At 38.8% G+C, this 19,628-nt stretch overlaps 1 protein-coding gene across 3 annotated transcripts in view; it reads right to left on the reverse strand.

The window, feature by feature from the left end:
• Positions 1-98: 98 nt before the first annotated feature.
• The window catches only part of SEC23IP (SEC23 interacting protein), a 49,778-nt gene continuing 30,248 nt past the window's right edge, over positions 99-19,628 (reverse strand). The window contains exons 13-19 of one of the 3 annotated variants that reach the window (XM_055247226.2): positions 15,252-15,443; positions 11,724-11,879; positions 11,054-11,156; positions 9,173-9,358; positions 8,327-8,489; positions 7,709-7,810; positions 99-1,235 (exon numbers count right to left, since the gene is read on the reverse strand). In XM_055247226.2, the coding sequence (XP_055103201.2) occupies positions 7,729-7,810; positions 8,327-8,489; positions 9,173-9,358; positions 11,054-11,156; positions 11,724-11,879; positions 15,252-15,443 (882 nt within the window). In that variant the 3' untranslated portion in view covers positions 99-1,235; positions 7,709-7,728. The other 2 variants (XM_063625123.1, XM_063625114.1) reach the window with 2 other exon arrangements.

Consider the following 19,628-nt stretch of genomic DNA (forward strand, 5'->3'; position numbering starts at 1 on the left):
GTTACATACTGACCATATAAGCAGGTACTCACAACGAAAAGGGAATAAACACTGAGTTCATGGGGACACTTTTAAGGAAGACAAGAGAAATACAGAAGTTTGCTGCTTAAAAAATGTATTAATGTTACTGCTTTATTCACACTAATTAGAATATATACACAAAAAATGTGTATCATATATCACTTTCAAAAATTTCCATGTTCCATGAGAACTATGTAAACAATGCAAAATATTTCCACTACGTAACAAAAGAAGAAAATCAGCATTCCCATGTAGTATTAGGAAAATATTTAGATAATTTGAATTTATAGTAAAACAGTGAAATATTACAAAGCAGTCTTGTCATGAAGTAGCCTTATATAGCCCAGAAGCAATACATTTCATACTTTCAAACACTTTGGTATAAGTGAAATTAATACAAAGCAAAAAGAAGAAGAAAAAAAACCTCTACTTTGGTTTTCACATTATTGGAACTTCAGCAACAAGGCAAGTGCACAGCTACCTTGGATGACAAAATGGAAAACCTCTCATCTGCTTGCTTCTCCTCCTGGAAATGGATGTGCTAGGAGAGCGCTTCACAGGACTTCTGGAAAATAAGGTGCCATCTCACTTCCTTCCACAATCAGGCTCTCAGCAATCGTTTGAGGGATTTATAAAACCTCAGATTCAGTTGGGATATGAGTGATCTTGATTATTTCCTCTTAACAAATATAAATGACCTTGCATTAAGGCAGCTCAGAAGTACAATTCACATTTTAAGTAGAAGATAAATCTCTTAAAAATCATATTACTATAGTTTCTCAACAAGTTCATACTTGAATAAAAAGAACATACTGCATTAATAAAAAGAAAAATCCAAGTTTAACAAGTTTAACAGCCCACTAACAATACTTTTTAAGAAACAGAAATAACCGTTTACATGCCACAAATATTTCTTCATTGATATCACACATAACTTTGACAACAATACAACTAAACTGATCTGTGGAATTTTTCATGGCATCATTTTTATAATTATGTTTTCTCAACTATACTGTCCAAATGTGGTACTGATTTTTTTCACTGTCTTAGTTCTGTGTACTGTCTTTTGAATCCCTATATCCGAGAATTGTGGCTGAGCAATTGTTAATGAATCACTCTTCAGTCATCAATCACAGGAGCGAAGTGGGAAAGTCCTCTGAGGATTTTCTCAGCAATGGAAGTTGTACTGGGACTTTCTGTGCAGACAAGAAAGTCTTAAAAAGAAAAAAAAAAATCTCAGTGAACTTTACAAATTTACAGTCAAATACCATGCATCGTTGTCTTTTCTGAAGTAAAAGAACAGACAATCGGCCAGGCACGGTGGCTCAAGCCTGTAATCTCAGCACTTTGGGAGGCCGAGGCGGGCAGATCACAAGGTCAGGAAATCGATACTATCCTGGCTAACATGGTGAAACCCCATCTCTACTAAAAATACAAAAAATTAGCCAGGCATGGTGGCAGGTGCCCGTAATCCCAGCTACTCTGGAAGCTGAGGCAGGAGAATGGTGTGAACACAGGAGGCGGAGTTTGCGATGAGCCCAGATCCCGCCACTGCACTCCAGCCTTGGGGACAGAGCGAGACCCCATCTCAAAAAAACAAAAGGACAATCCAGTGCTCAACTTTACTGACAAACACCACAAACCGCCTCCAAAGAGCACAGCCTGTGAGCAAGTCCTCAGGCTTTCCAAAGGGACAAGAATGCCCAGGAAACACTCAATAAGATTAACCAGCATGATAATCTTCATAGCAAAGCCAGTACAGAGAGTAAAAGACACAATTTAAAGTTAGTTATGGCCAGGTGTTGTGGCTCACGCCTGTAATCCCAGCACTGTGGGAGGCCAAGGCGAGTGGATCATCTCAGCTCAGAAGTTCGAGACCAGCCTGGGCAACTTGGGGAAACCGTCTCTACCAAAAAATTAAAAAATTAGCCAGACGTGGTGGTGCACACCTGTGGTCCCAGCCTCTCGAGATGCTAAGTTAGGAAGATCGCTTCAGCCTGGGAGTCAGAGGTTGCAGTGAGCCGAGATCACGCCACTGCACTCACTCCAAGCTGGGTGACAGAGTGATACCTCTTCTCAAAAAATTAAAATAAAGTATTTTTTTTTTTCTTCGAGACAGAGTCTCGCCCTGTCACCCAGGCAGGAGCACAATGGCGCGATCTCAGCTCACTGCACCCTCAGCCTCCTGGGTTCAAAAGATTCTCCTGCCTCAGCCTCCCAAGTAGCTGGGACTACAGGTGCGTGCTACCACGCATGGCTAATTTTTGTATTTTTAGTAGAGACAAGGTTTCACTATGTTGGCCAGGCTGGTCTTGAACTCCTGACCTTGTGATCCGCCTTGGCCTCCCAAAGTGCTGGGATTACAAGTATGAGCCACCGCGACCGGCTAAAATATTAATAAAAAATAAAGTTAGTTATCTGCCATGTTAATTTGAGGCTTTTTATTTTTTATTTAATTATCTATTTTTGAGACAAGGTCTCTCTCTATAATCCAGGCTGGAGTGCAGTGGTGTGATCACAGCTCACTGCAGCCTCAATCTCCCGAACTCCAGCAATCCTCCCACCTCAGCCTCCCAAGTTGCTGGGACTACAGGTGCACACCATCATGCCCCAGTGATTTTTTTTTTTTTACTTTTAGTAGAGACAAGGTGTTGCTATGTTGCTAAGCTGGTCTCGAACTCCTGAGCTCAAGAGATCTGCCTGCCTCAGCCTCCAAAGTGCTAAGATTACAGGTGTAAGCCACCACGCCTGGCCAATTTGAGGCTTTTCAAAGAACAATCCTAAAAAGGTATAAAAGGACATAAACATAAAACAACCATTCAGCAAAACTGATCTAAGCTTGAATGAACCATGTATAGAATAACTGTTAGCATTTTAAATGGATTATCTTAGTATAGTATTAGAAACTTAAATTCTTGCCTAAATTTTACAGCCAAGTATAAGAAGAAATAAATAAAACAATTACAGTGAACGAATCACATGTGAAATAGAAGGTTCTTACTGAGTTTTTCATATAAGGTAATGGCAAAATCCTAGAATCACTATTCTTTTGGTTTTGTTTGTCTTGCTTTGTTTTGTTGGGGGAGAGAGAGCATCAGGGGACTTAAATTATTTTGAACTTCATTTGGGATAACTGTGAAGACTATGGTATACTGAGAACTTATACTGCCAGATATTATGTAAAAAATTACAATTATTAAAACACCATATTTCACCAAATCTAAGACACCATCGATTGTGACACTTCACTGTTATGTACCATAAAAAGATGCCCAGAAAGGGAGTCTCAAAGGAGAAGCCCTCACAAAGTGGGGGTACCAAACATCTATAGTCTCAATGAGGCATAAAAGCAAGCAACTACATGCAGAAGGGATAGCAAAAGGCCTGTGCACCTCTTCCTTGACAATGGAAAGAGGGAACAAAAACTCCAATATCTGAACTGATAACCCCACCCCTGCAAATTTTGGGGGCTGAATTCACACTACCAGCATAGTCCTAAAAAATCCCAAGCAGAGAAATTAGCTTAAGCAGAGGCAGGTTGGTAAAGCCCTTCCCCCAGTGACCAGCAGAAGAAAACGCACGGCTTCTCAGAAAGAACTCAACTTCCATTAAGGCAACAGGTGAATTAAATTTCTTTTTTTTTTTTAAGAGACGAGATTTCACTATGTTGCCCAGGCTGGTCGCAAACTCCTGGGCTCAAGTAATCCTCCCACAGCACTGGGATTACAGGTATAAGCCACTGCACCAGCCCCAACAGCTGATTTTAAGATGCATTACAAATTTAAAGATGTTAAAATGTGGAAAATAAATGACTTGAAATCAATGAAGTATCATAGACAAATAAATCACTAGAAGAGATGAGAAAACCTAGGAAACAAATATTAATTAAAATGTCAAACAACAGCAAAATATTTGGCATGTGATAAAAACATCAAACCTATGACAAAAGGGTACATTATTCAATATATGGCACAGACAGAAACAATGATGTAAGAAAAAAGTTAAATTGTTCTCTACACCTTACTCTTCTAAATTACAAAGCCAAATGGGGAAAAAAAAGAACTACAAGAAAATAAATGTAAATATCTAAAAAATAATTAATCATAAAAGACTGGGTTATGCTTTTTGTTTTGTTTTTTTTTGTTTTTTTTTTTGTTTTTTTTAGACGGAGTCTCGCTCTGTCATTCAGGTGGGAGTGCTATGGCACAATCTAGGGTCACTGCAACCTCTGCCTCCTGGGTTCAAGTGATTCTCCTGCCTCAGCGTCCCAAGTAGCTGGGATTATAGGTGCCAGCCACCACACCCATCTAATTTTTGTATTTTTAATAGAGACGAGGTTTCTCCATGCTGGCCAGGCTGGTCTCAACCTCCTGACCTCAGGTGATCCGTCCACCTCGGCCTGCCAAAGTGCTGGGATTACAGGTGTGAGCCATCATGCCCGGCGTAGGGCTACATATTTTTAAAACATGCCCCCCTCAAACCCCCGCCAAAAAAATCCAAAGTATAAGGAAAAATAAAAGGCCGATTTCAAACTGGGAAAAAATACTTACAATGACAAAGGTTAATATCCTTAAATATCATATTTATAAATCCATAAGAAAAGGACCCTACCCCATACCTCCAAGAAAACACATAAAGGTCAAGAACAGGCAACTGACAAAAGAAATATAATCAGCCAGTTAATAAGATACACCCAAAGAGCTCAACTTCACTAATAATACAAATGTAAGTAAAAATGGTATTATAACTATTTCTGGCTATCAAATTGGCAAAAAAAAATTTTTAAATCAGTAATATCCAGTGTTTCCAAGAGTGCAAGAATACTGGCCTTTACATACTGACGGTAAATATGAAAATTGAGCAACTTTTCTGGAATGCAATTTAGCAAAATGTAGGGATCAAAAAGCTTTTTTTTTTTTTTTTTTTTTTTGAAATGGAATCTCACACTGTTGCCCAGGCTGGAGTGCAGTAGTGCGATCTCAGCTCACTAACCTCCACCTCCCGGGTTTTAAGCGATCCTCCTGCCTCGGCCTCCCAAGTAGGTGAGATCACACCCTGCTAATTTTTTTGTATTTTTAGTAGAGACGGGGTTTCACTATGTTGGCCACGCTGGTCTCGAACTCCTGACCTCAAGTGATCTGCCTGCCTCGGCCTCTCAAGCTGGGATTACAGGCATGAGCCACTGCACCTGGCCAAAAATCTTTTCAAAATGTGCAATATTCTCAGAAATAAGAACACTACTTCTAAGAATGTATCCAAAGCAAACAGAGATGGGCAAAAAGTGTGTAAAACTACATATCAGAGTTATTTATAATGGAGAAAATTTGGAAAATCACCTAACACTCAACGATGGGGTAAAATAAAGTATTTTAATAAAAGAACTATAAAATGGAATGAAATGCAACTATTAAAATATCACATATCACTGTAGTACTGTTCATACTAATCAAAGATTAGAATAACTTAAACGCCCATCAGTAAGGACTGCTTAAACAGATTATGGTGCAATAGTCAATGGAATACATAAAAAGAACGAGGTCACTCTCATGTTCTGATCCAGATTCTTCTCTCCACCTGAAATGGTCTTCTTCTTCCAGATATCCACCAGGCTCACTTGCTCAAATGACACTTTACCCGTGAAGGGGGTCCCTTGCCATCTCATATACAGTAACAACTTGCTCCCATCCCAGATGAATTCCTCTCCTCCTTGTCCAGCTGCTCAGTCTTTACCATGTGGTTCATTTCAACTGTCCATGTGCTGTCTGCCTTCCATTAGAGGAAAAAAGGTCCTTGAGGGCAGAGGCTTTGGTCCACTGCTGTGAAACCCAACACCTAAAATAGTACCTGGCACTTAACTAAGGTGCTCAACAGATACTGGACAGATGGATGAATGGACGGATGGTCGGACAGATGGATGAATGGATGGATGGATAGATATGGGACAATCTCAAAGATACAAAGGTAATAATGGTGTGTCAATTTTGCTATCATTTGTCTTTTTTTTTTTTTTTTTTTGAGATAGAGTCTCACTCTGTCATCCAGGCCGGAGTGCAGTGGCACAATCTCAGCTCACTGCAACCTCCACCTCCTGGGTTCAAGTGATTCTCCTGCCTCAGCCTCCTGAGTTGCTGGGATTACAGGTGCCCACTATCACACCTGGCTAATTTTTGTATATTTAGTAGAGACAGGGTTTCACCACGTTAGCCAGGCTAGTCTTGAACTCCTAACCTCAAGTAATCCACCTGCTTCGGCCTCCCAAAGTGCTGGGATTACAGGCGTGAGCCACTGCGCCCAGCCTCTTTTGTCTTTTAAAAAAGAAAAACTTAAAAGTGTGTGTGATGTGTTAACAGATATCTGGAAGGATACACAAAACTTGGAACACTGGTTGCCTCTAGGCAGGGAGGTTGGGGATGAGTTATGGGAGAGCAATCTTTCACTTCTGGCCTTGCATTTCCCAACTACAGGCAACCGCCACCACACCCGACTAATTTTTGTATTTTTAGTAGAGATGGGGTTTCACTATGTTGGCCTGGCTGGTCTCGAACTCCTGACCTCAAGTGATCTGCCTGCCTTGGCCTCCCAAAGTGATGGGATTAGAGGCGTGAGACACCATGCCTGGCCTACACTTTAGTTTTCTTTTACTTTGTTACAAGTTTAATTTTGGAAATGGAGCCAAAAAACTTTCTCTAAGGAAGCCCTATTAAAAGTAGTCACCTCTCTAAAACGAGGAGGTAGAAGATGAGGCTGAAGGGAATGTTCATTTACCACTTACTATTAGAAAACCAAAAATGGCAGGAACTTCTTTTGATTTCAGTAATTTAGAGCTCAGCATTTTTATCTGATTCTTTCAAAGGCTTTAAAATTTCTAACTTTATAAAAAACACATTACTTATTTTTAAAAGTGATGCATAATCTAGTGAGGAAAAACAGGTATCTGGTATCTCAGGAGGACAATTAGGAATGCAGAGTGTGGCTGAGTTGCAGGTCAGCTGACCCATCACAGACTTAACCTCCTTCTCTGTTCTTTCCCTCTGTAAAGATTGGGAATGCTCAAAACATCACTTCTACAATCTTTCATACAGACTGGAGATATTGGGACATCAGACACAGGCCTAGTCCATAGGTATGAGTAAATTTTTGGACAAGCTTCTGCTTCCCTAATTAAGAGCAACAGATGTGAGGAGTACTACCCTCTCCCCTCTTATTCATGTTGTGAATGTAGATATGGTATCTGCAACTATGGGGGCATCTTGTAACTATGAGGCAGCAAGAGCCAACATTCAGGGGAAGATGCAAGCACTCTAGGTATCTGGTGGAGTCATTCAACAGAGGAACCCTTCTTGTTACGGAAGAAAAATAAACCTCTGTTTAATGTATTGTAAACTGGGTTCTGTGAACCTGCAGCCAAAGGAATTCCTAACTGATATTCTTGGGAATCTATTTTAAAAAGAAACTAAAAATAAAAGAACTCAAATTCTATGTAAATTTAGAAAGAAGACTGTAATAAATCAGAAATGTAAATTACAAACCGATTATCTTCCTTAATGTCTCTATTGTAAATTTTTTAAAACGACGACAAAAACTCAGAGGAAACAGAAAAAAGCAAAATCAGTCAATATCAACTCCATACCACTGATCTGAGAATGCAAACATTCAGAATTTATGCATTCAATAAGGATAAACTCACACAGTAAAACTGAAGTTTGATCAATGCTGGGGCTGTTCTGGACTAATGTTCATTGTTCGATAAATTTCTTTAAGTAGTAACAGAGCAGTATCTTCAGATTCCCTATGAAAAGGAAAAGCATATTTACTTAAGAGATAATTAGTAGAAATTAACTTCTATGCACAATGGTTGAAAATGCAGGTTCTAGTCTATTTAACTCTATCTAAGAAGGGCAAATGATAGCAATGTAATCTCAGTGTAATAAATAAAGCAGCTTAATCTCAGAGCTGTCCTTAAAAACTAGATGAATACTGATCAGCTCCAAAATAGCTGTTACAATTCTCCTTGATGACAGGGATACAAGAAAGAATGGCATTTCAAAGTCCCTACCACTCCCACTGTGAAAGGCATTCCCACAAAAACAGTGTGCAAGAACCAAGGGTCTTTGGTCAAAAGCAGATGACATACTGCCATCTTGTGGGTGACTAAAGGGGAAAAATAACGATTCTGAATATATAGGAGTTCAAATGAATATTCATAGCACATTGTATCAGTAAAAGAATCTCACTAAAACTAAAATTGCTGCACGTGCTAGCACCAAAAGCCCACTCAAATATTACCAAATTTAAGAATACTTACCAATAGCATAAGTGACTCTGAAGAGCGAAAAGATATTCATTAAAACTCTCTATTGGTTTTTCTTGGAGAACGTAGTCAATTCGGCGGCCTCCATTTAACATTCCAACCTTTCCTAAGTAGTCCTCATCCTTGGAAAAATCTGGACTTTCAACAATCTTTTCTGCTAGAATTTAAACCATTTCAATATCAAAGTCAATCACTTAATCTTTATCCTTTGACTTTAGCTGACTTTCTGGGCTCAATGAAAATACTGCTTGATGCATGTAGCAACCTGAGGAGCTACCAGGCTCACTCCCCGTTCCTCCAAAGAGCCAGGGGAAGAGGGGCTGGTTACCCAAGAGAGAAGAAAAGAGCCAACAAGCTGAGAGAAGTTGTGAAGATAAGGGGTGAGAAGGCATTGTAGAAAGAAAGGAAACAGGATTAGAATCTGAAAAAGTCAAAAACATCATGGCACAATGACCTTCACATTGCATGTCAAGTCTGTAACATAGTAAACAACAGTATCAGGAAGAAAACTTCTCAGAGTGAGTCTTTAAAATGCAAACCCTAAAACAAATTGAGTTCTCAACTCGGATATTCCATTCTGGCCTTAAGAATCTCAATATAACTTTTAAATTGCAGAGGAAAAAGTTCAGTAACTATCAGATAAAAACCCACTAAAAAAAGATGGCATGGTTTTTGAAGTAATGCAATTGACAGTACAGTTTATCTTCACAGATTTTCCTTTAAAGAGCTTCTATAATTTAACCAAAAAGTCTAGAAAGGAAATGCATCATCATATAACCTTTAAGTATTATGTTCATATAAAACATTTGCATTAGAAAATGCCTCAAATGTCTAATTTACCTTCAACTACTTGCTTTTCTTCTTCTTCTTTGATCTGATTGGCCACCTTCTCCAATTCTTCTTGCAACTGGGTTGAAGAGGTATGAGCACGGGCAAACTCATTTAATGTCTGCCAAGCACTTTTGAGAGAGCTAATAAAACCCTGCTTCAAATCAGATCCCATACGAGAGAGACTCTCTTTCAATTCTAAAGAGATTAAGATGACACAATAAGTTAATTAGTCACTGGGTAAACTTCTGCCTCACAAAAATTGTAAGTTAACACTCTTCTCAGACAGGATAAGATTGTTTCTTCCTCTTTTAAATGTCAAATATATGGAGTGCCTCAGCCAAAAACCTTCAACATGTTAAAATGTCATAGAGAGTCTTATTGTTTTTTTTTAATGACTAAACTTGATCCAGCCAAAATCTATAAATTTTCTCTCTCCAAATAAAAGAAGTTCAGATACCATAAAAATGTAAGCATATTCGGCTGGGCACGGTGGCTCACACCTGTAATCCCAGCACTTTGGGAGGCCGAGGTGGGCGGATCGCGAGGTCAGGAGATCGAGACCATCCTGGCTAACACGGTGAAACCCTGTCTTTACTAAAAACACAAAAAATTAGCTGGACGTGGTGGCATGCGCCTGTAGTCCCAGCTACTCAGGAGGCTGAGGCAGGAGAATGGCATGAATCCGGGAGGCAGAGTTTGCAGTGAGCCAAGATCGTGCCACTGCACTCCAGCCTGGGCAACAGAGCAAGACTCCGACTCAAAAAAAAAATGTAAGCACATTCTTACACCTTTTTTTGTTTGTTTGTTTTTACTGTAAGTTTAAATATGGGGGCCAGACACAGTAGCTCATGCCAGTAATCCCAAAACTTTGGGAGGCCAAGATGGGAGAATCGTTTGAAGCCTGGAGTTCAAGACCAGCCTGGGCAACACAGTGAGACCCTGTCTCTATTTAAGATAAAAAATAAAAATAAAAAGAGGCCTACGAGATTTAAAAATCACTGTTTTTCTAATCTGTAAACAGGAAGTGGTTTTGTTGAGGATTCTTTTTTTTTTTTTAAGGCGGAGTCTCACGGAGACTGGAGTGCAGTAGCGTGATCTTGGCTCACTGCCACCTTCGCCTCCCGGGTTCAAGTGGAGAATTAAACATTCTGATAAAACCACAATTTAAACTCCAATTTAGAAATCAAGAAATCCCTGCTCCTTCACTTTTTCTACTGTTGTCTAATAATCACATGTGAATTCAAGGTCTCTGAGTTATCAAACACATGCCTTATTTTAACTTCAAAAGAGTTCAATATTTTTAAAAAGCATGTTAGCAAAACAAAAAACACACTTTCACATAAGACTGCACAATCACTTTTCCTTCTCTTCTACCCCTCCCATCCCTTCCACCCCAACTTTTAAATGTAGCGTTAATATACACCATTAACAGGAAGAAGAGAAACCTAAATTCAACTTGGAATCACCAATCCATTATGTTTAATGAATTTTTTTTAACAGCAAAGTGTGTCTAGTTAGCAAGAAAATAACAGCTCACTTAGACATCAAGTTTATTTCTTGATGGTCTGGTCATTACTTTAAATACTGTTCTTCTTCCTAATTCCAAAACTTGTAACCAAACTCTATCAAAATCTAATTATGCATCTTATTGCCTTATTACCAACTTCTCTCTATTCCTAATTATCTCAACAATTAGAATGCCATCAAAGAGAAATAATTCATTTGTAACTTTGTTAAAGCTCTTCCAAATTCTTAGTTTAAAAGTTCTGAACATAGTAGGCACTTAAATAATATTAATTCTCTCAGAGACGATTTAGTGTCAAAATTTTCATAATTCATTACAGATTACAAATGACAGGAAAAAAAGTTTTTATAGTATTTGCTTTTTACCTAAATGAAGTCTTTTTCTGCCTTTGTGATGTGGAATGAGAACAGCTTTTAGGTCCAAATCTGGAACAATCATAGGTTCTAATCTATATGCCACTGGATCAAGCTATAAATAGAAGAATTTATGAATAAATAAAAGAAATTTATGAAAGCTGTTTTGAGTTATATGCCTTCGCTGGGTAAGAAAATGGATACATGGCAAATCAGAGATTTTTAATTTTTCTCCACAACTTATTCAAATACTGACAATTATGAAAAGATTTTCTAGTTTGTGTGTAAGATTACTTTGCAAGCAAAGCAAAAGAATTCTTTCCCTGAACAAAGGTTTTTGATAAAAAAGTTTATTGGAAAGTGTCAGACTATATCTCTTAGAGAGCTGCACCTTATAAAATCAAGATAGTTATTAATTCCCAAGAAATAAGAACATGAGAATTTACTAGGATAAAGAGGACAGGTTCTTCATCTTCTTCAAAAAAGAAAGTAAAAAGGTCAGGCACAGTGGCTCACGCCTATAATCCTAGCAATTTGGGAGGCTGAGATAGAAGGATCACTTGAAGCTAGGAGTTTGAGACCAGTGTGGTCCACATATTAAGACCCCATCTCTATAAAAAAGCAAAAAATGTTTAAAAAAGAAAAAAAGATTTTAAAAAAGAAAGTAAATTCAATTACTCACCGGATGATAAATATTGAAGAACCCTTTACAGGTAGGAAGGCTGTAATTCTCATCTATCCTATCAACTCCTCGAATAGTGAGAAACATAGCAATTGGAGACCCCAAGGCAAAGAATATCTCTGGTTCAAAATCTAATGAGTTGTAAGCAACAGAAACCTGGAAAGAATCAAATAACAATGAAAGATGATTGTTCCAATGTCACACAGTAGAAAATTCTTTTGAATTTTCAGGCCGGGTGTGGTGGCTCATGCCTGTAATCCCAGAACTTTGGGAGGCCAAGGTGGGCGGATCACGAGATCAGGAGATCGAGACCATCCTGGCTAACACAGTGAAAACCTGTCTCTACTAAAAATATAAAACAATTAGCCAGGCATGGTGGCATGCGCCTGTAGTCCCAGCTACTCGGGAGGCTAAGGCAGAAGAATCGCTTGAACCCGGGAGGCAGAGGTTGCAGTGAGCCAAGATCACGCCACTGCACTCCAGCCTGGGTGACTGAGCAAGACTCCATCTCAAAAAATAAAAAAAAGGTACTAAAAAATTTCTCTTTAAAATCTTTATAGACTATTATATCCTCTGGCTATACTTTTACTTATTGTTTAGCACAGCATAATAGTATATAAGAATTACTTTATTTATTATGGTTATAAATATGGTTAAAACTTCAGACTTCTAAACTCAAACTGCCTGGGTCTGAATCACGGTTTCATTCACTGTGTGACCGTGGGCAAGTTTCTTAACCTCTCTCTCCTCCACCTCAGTTTCCTGATTTATAAAATGGGGATTATAACAATGCCAAGCTCACATGTGATTGAAAAATAAATAACCTAATCCACATAAAAGTGCTTAGCACAGGGCTCGGCACAGCTTAAACACTCAATGAGCATTACTTCTGTTATTATTACCACTATCATCCTCTCCAGTTAAGTTTCTTTCCATCAGAAAAATGATTTGTCCTGAAAGAGCACATTTTGAGTAGCTTACATGTAGCCTCTCTCAAGAGAAAGCACTGCCATCTGTATAGCACTGCACAATTTGCAAAGCTCTTTCATTTGTTTCTCAATAGCAAGAAATGTGTCTTTTTATTTTAGTATCTTGAGAGTGAAGCACAATGAATGGCATAATCCAAGTGTTCAACAGAGGTCCATAGAAAGAGGGAGGCAAGGCAGGAACCATTATGTCTATGGCAAAGCTCAAATATGTGACATGACTTACCCAAGAACACAGAGCCAGTGAGTGGTGGAGTGCGGACTTAGATGTGGGACTTCTAATTCCAAATCCAATTCTCTTTCTACTACACTAAGCTGCCCCTTCTAAGAAAGTCTAGACTTCACATTCCTAGGCTTGCCCTTATATTTGCAAATTTGACAGTTTTGTTCCAGCAAACAAAAAGAAGAAAAACAAAGTTAAAGAACAATTACAAACTGGAAGAAATATTTATAAAATACATGACAAGGAGCTAATAACCTTAATATGTAAATATTTTGTAAATGTCAGTAAAGGAAAAAAGAAACCAAATAGAAAAACAGGTAAATTCCACACTTCACAAAAGAAAAATGTTTAAAAAACATATAAGAAAATAACCTCACTAGTGCTCAAAGAAATACAGTGTGATACCATTTTCCCTATGGGGTTATCAGAAACATAAATGAAATACTAAAAAGAAAGCAAGAAGTACTAACAAGAAAAAAAACTGTATGAAAATACACACAAAAAATTAATTCTTTAGAATAAAGTTGTCAAAGTGAAACTACTACATATTTTTAAAGGAAAATGATAATACCAGTACTGGCAATGGACAGAGGAAACAGGCAACCTTCTAAACTGCCAGTGAGAATACAGATTGATGTCTCTCCCGGGGAAGGGACTGTGTCCATACTTTGGCCCAGCTATCCTATGTCTATCAACTTAACTGGAAGAAATAATAAAGAATGTGCACAGAAAACTGGCTTTAAAATGTTCATCACTAGACTACTTAAAAGAGTAAAAAGTAGAAATTGCCTACATGTTTAATATGATGGGTTGAATTGTGTCCCCACAAAACATTTATGTTGAAGTCCTAACCCCCAATACCTTATAATGTGACCTTATTTGGAAAAAGGGTATTTAAAAAGGTAATCAAGTTAAAACGAGATCACTGTGGTGGCCCTAATCTGACTGTTACATAAAAAGGGGAAATTTGGACACACAGACACTCACAGAGGGAAGATAATATTAAGAGATAAGGAGAATATGACATAAAAAAGAAGCCTGGAGGGATGCATCTATAAACCTAGAACTACCAAAGATGGCCAGCAAATCCCTAGCAGCTCAGAAGAAACACGAAAGGATTCCCCTCCAAGTTTCAGAGAGAAAATGGTCCTGCCTATCTCTTCTGCTCTGCAGAACTGTGTGGCAACAAATTTCTACGGTTCAAGGCCACCCAGGTTGTGGAACTTTGTTATGGCAGCCTTAAGAAACTAATACCTTCAATAATAAGGAAATAAGAATAAGTCATTATCTCTCCAAACAGTGAAATTAGTCATTACTGATTACAGCAGTCATTAAAAATGCAGTTGTAGGCCCGATGCAATAGCTCATGCCTGTAATCCTGGCACTTTGGGAAGCCAAGGCAGGAGGACTGCTTGAGGCCAGGAGTTCGAGGCTAACCTGAGCAACACAGCAAGACTGTCTCTACAAAAAATGAAAAAATTAGCCAGGTGTGGTGGTGCACGGCTATACTCCCAGCTACCTGGGAGGCTGAGGTAGGAGGTATCCCTTAAACCCAAACCCTAAACCCTTGTTTTGAAGTTACAATGGGCTATGATCGCATCACTGCACTCCAGCCTATGCAACAGAGCAAGACTCTGTCTCTAAAAAGGAAAAAAAGAAAAGAAAATGAAGTTGTAAAGGAATATTTACTTACAGAAGAATATATTCCTCTAAAACTTCATTTTTAATACAAATCAAACATCCAATTTCATTTTGTACCTTCATGAACTCACTTACGGAAATGCATCTTTATATACCCAACTGTAAATATCCTGACAGTAACACTGTCTAAAAGGATTTTAATAATTCTAAAAGCCACTGTAATACAAGTATGTTAAAGTATATCATTAAATGCAGCATTGGTCAATTTTTATAAGACTTTTTCCCCAAGGGAAGAATTATGAATACTAGGAAACATAAGTTGAGTGAATACAGCCAAGTTGCTCTCATAGAAACTGAAGTATATTCTGAACCTAATTTTTTAACTATGGTCACTTCTGTTGTTAGTGGCTGTAAGAGACTGATGCTATAAAAGTATGAGTGGTGGGAAAACTGAAATAGAGACAATTTCAAAAGTTAGACAACACGTTATGTATGCATTTAATCCCTTATTTTGAGCACTGTTGAAGAAGAAAAAAATTTTCACTAAGAGAAAATCAGTTTTTTCCACATCACAAATAAATGTTAAATGAATATTTAAAGAACTTGAAGCCAACCCAAATGATAAAGATGTATGATTCCAACATGAACTATGTAGCCCCAGTCAATAAGAAAACTTACCTGTCCGGCGCCAACTTCAAAAGATTCATAATTCACACACACAGAAGACACGCAAGCACCAACTGGAAGTTTCCTCTTTGGCTCATTAGATTCTGAGGGGAGGGAAGCCATGTCTTTAGTCTTCTGGGCACTTTGCTCTTGTCCTTTTGTAGAAGTGGCTGCCACTGCCTTCTTTTCTGACGCTGCTTTTTTCTGTAAAATACCAAAATTTAGTAACATAATCATGAGAAAAAGCTTCAGCTCTCAGCCATCATTACAAAACATGCTACCTCAGTATCAAGGAATGATTAGCAACTTCTTAGGAATAGTAACAACATTGTGATTACTTTAAAAAATGCCTTTTTATTCCCTGCAGCTTTTGCTTCAGCTGATTAAAAAAAAAATGTCCAGGCCAGGCACAGTGGCTCACCCCAGTAATCTCAGCACTTTGGGAGACCAAGGTGGAGGGATAGCTTGAGACCAGGAGTTCAAGACCAACCTAGACAACATAGTGAGACCTCCATCTCTAGAAAAAATAAAAAATTAGCCAGGCCTGGTACTGCACACCTGTGGTCCCAGCTACTCAGGAGGCTAGGGTGGGAGGATCACTTGAGCCTAGAAGGTCAAGGCTGCAGTGATCTGTGATCGTGCCACTGCACTCCACCATGGGCAACAGAGACAGACCTGTCTCAAAACAATTTTTAAATTAAAAAAATGTACATGTCCTTTTTAGAAACGCATACTAAATATTTAGGGAACAAATGTCATGATGTCTATAGTGTTTAAAATTCTTAAGAAAAATAATTAAGAAGCAAAGAAAATATAGCAAGACAGTTACAACTAAGCATAAGTATTGGCTCTCATTAGACAAATCTCAAAAATATTGAGTAAAAGAAACCAGGTATAAAAGAATACATACTGTTCATTCTACTTATATGATTTTTAAAATAGGCGAACTATTCCATATTGAAGGAAATCAGACGAGTGGTTTTGTGGTGGGAGGAGTTAACTAGAAAGAAGCATGAGGGAGCTACCTGAGCTCTCTCATGAACCAGAAATGAACACATAGAAATGAACATAGAAATGAACTCAGAAATGTTCAATTTCTTGTTTTAGGCAGTGACGACACAAGTGCATACAATCATGAAAACTCATTCTACTGCACACTTAAGATCTATGCATTTCAACACAGTGGCTCATGCCTGTAATCCCAGCACTTTGGGAGGCTGAGGTGGGTGGATCACTTGAGCTCAGGGGTTCAAGACCAATCTGAGCAACACGGCAAGACCCCACCTCTAAAAAACAGAAAAATTAGCTGGGCATGGTGATGCATGCCTGAAGTCCCAGCTACTTGGGAAGATGAGGTGGGAGGATTGCTTGAACCCAGGGGGCGGAGGCTGCAGTGAGCCATGCGTGCATCACTGCACTCCAGCCTGAGTGACAGAATGAGATCCTGTCTCAAAAAATAATAATTTTTTAAAAGATCTATGCGTTTCCATAAATAAACAAAAGTTTTGGGGCATCTATATAAAAGGTGTTATCTCAGCTGCGCCCAGTGGCTCATGCCTGTAATCCCAGCACTTTGGGAGGCCGAGGCGGGCGAATCATCTGAGGTCAGAAATTTGAGACCAGCCTGGCCAACATGGCAAAACCCCGTCTCTACTAAAAATACAAAAAAATTACCCGGGCATGGTGGCACACGCCTGTAATCCCAGCTACTCAGGAGACTGAGGCAAGAGAATTGCTTGAACCTGGGAGGCAGAGGTTGCAGTGAGCCAAGATCCGCCACTGCATTCCAGCCTGAGCGACAGAGCAGGACTCCGTCTCAAAAAAAAAAAAAAAAGGTGTTATCTGTATAACGAGAGAAAAGCCATTCACACTGGTTTTGTAATTTGCCCTGAATACAGCAGCAACAATAACATCGGAGAAATTTAAACAGTTGGGTGGGAGGGGGACTTGTTTACTTCCCAATAACACAAATTAGGCTGTGAAGGACTAAGTGTTAGTCTTGGTTTAAACAGCTATCGACAGTGCTTAAACAACACAGCTGGCCAAAATGATCTTATTTAATTCCAAACACCAGGAAATCAGGAAAGTAAGTAACAGGTTAATTGAAAAGGCAATCTATAAAAAAGAAAACTCTTAGCCAGCTTGCAACTGTTTCCACCATTAATGTTTTAGAAGGCTTGGTTATCTCTGCCCTTTGGAGGCAACACAAAATTAAGCCTAAAATACGAAATAAGGAATATTTTCAGGGTTCCTCACTATAAATCTGCTTTCTCACTCAGAAGTACCTCCCATTAAATTCATAAAACATTCTAAATTGTTGAGAGCTGTCTAAGGAGAACAGAAACTGTCCTGTTGCCAAGAGTTGTTTTGTTAAATTTGCAATACTTTTTAAACTGTGAACCAACAGTGTTTAAAAGTGAACCAACATAGGTTGGGAGCGGTGGCTCACTCCTGTAATCCCAGCACTTTGGGAGGCCAAGGCAGGTGGATCACCTGAGGTCAGGAGTTTGAGACCAGCCTGACCAACACGGTGAAACCCCATCTCTACTAAAAATACAAAAATTAGCTGGGCGTGGTGGTAGACACCTATAATCCCAGCTAGTTGGGAGGCTGAGGCAGGAGAATCGCTTGAACCTGGGAGGCAGAGGTTGCAGGGAGCCGAGATCGTGCCACTGCACTCCAGCCTGGGAGACAAAGCAAGACTCCTTCTCAAGAAAAAAAAAAAAAAAAAAAAAAACTGAACTATCAATATCTCCAACACTAGAAACAATTCCTTTTCAAATGAAAATTACTAAGATGCTTTAAAAAGAAAAAAAAGCACATAGTCACAAATATCACAAATATTTGATCTCCTTATTATAAAATAATCGCTAATTTTGGTCCCATTATTTCAGTTACAGTAAATCAACAAGACACACCATATTACTTTTGTATTGATCTAGTAGCACCTTGTCATCTGTAAGAAATGTAAAGCAATCAATGGCAACTCAGCTGAGAAAGTTTCATGGTTCATCCAAAGGCAATTACCTTTGAATTTAAAAAATAAGATGACTCTATAGATTTTTGCTCATTTCAAAACATTCTTACAATGCCATAATTTATATATCTAAGCAACTGCAGTCCATAAACCAGTCTCCTTCTAGATATTCTTCAAGAACTGTAGAATCCTTTTCTACTTTTTTCCCTTTCATTACAGAATAAATTAAGAACATGGTGTAGGGCCTGAACACAAAGCTTCTCATTTCTTGTTTTTGTTTTTTTTTTTTTTTTTTACAGGCTTTTGCTTCACTGATGTATACACGGAGACAAGCATTTTTCTGTATGGAGCACGCAGCCTGTGTACAGGAACAACACTGACACACTTGTGTCCTAGTCTCAGTTTGACTACTGTGCTCATCAGAAACAGATGTCTGGGGATCTACTCCGGGTTGTTGTGAGGCTCAGGTGAGCTGAAAAGCTCTTTGAAAACTGGAATTACAGAATGATTCAACATACAAGAAAAATGACATGAAAGATACCTCTTAACTGTCAAAACTAATAACCTTCCTCAGCACTTAATCAAATACTGCTTGTCTATGTCTAAAATGTCTTTTGAGTTGCTCCCTTCCTCTCCACCTCCTACCTTAAACCCTATCATCTCTCTTTCAGTCACTGTACAATTACAATTACTACTATGTAAGATTGCAGCCGCCTCCACTTCACACCTTTCCAACTTCATCTGTGCACTGTGACCAAGCAAACTCTCCATAATCCAAAAGTTAAAATTTAGACTACACAGATGATTTGGTGCTAAATCATAACTTGTGATAGAATAAGCAGGTCAGCATTTTGTAATGTTTAAAAACACCACGACTTTCATGGCCGTAAGAACATGTTGGAAAACCACTCCCTTACAAGAGAAAATCCAAGCCTCCACATCTGCCATTTGGGCCTTTGGAACCTTCTGCCCTTCCCAGTTTCCAGCTTCCCTGATGCTACAGGAAAACACATGCCAGCTTCCAGAAGGCCATCTCCTCTGACCTCACCCCTCCTTCAAGCTCAAGCACCATCACCTTGGAGAAGTCTTCTCTCACCAACCCCATGCTTGTCTCAACAAGCCAGAACTGCCACCTCTCATCTGCCTCAGGACAGCACACACAGCACGCTATTATGGGGCTGGTATGTTGTCATCTGAGCTCAACACACTCCCCCTAACTAGACAGCACACTCTTGGTTAATCTCCAGCTCCCAAGAATTGAACACAGTGCCTGACTCAAAAGAGGTAGCTATTCAATAAAATGCTGAAAGACTCAATTCCTTAAGCTAACCATTAAAAAAAAAAACAGTCCTATGACTTGTCATTTTTCATATAAAGAAATGACGTAGGTTAATTTCCAAATAGGTAGTAAA

Source organism: Symphalangus syndactylus, chromosome 2, assembly GCF_028878055.3.
Source record: "Symphalangus syndactylus isolate Jambi chromosome 2, NHGRI_mSymSyn1-v2.1_pri, whole genome shotgun sequence".
NCBI lineage: Eukaryota > Metazoa > Chordata > Mammalia > Primates > Hylobatidae > Symphalangus > Symphalangus syndactylus.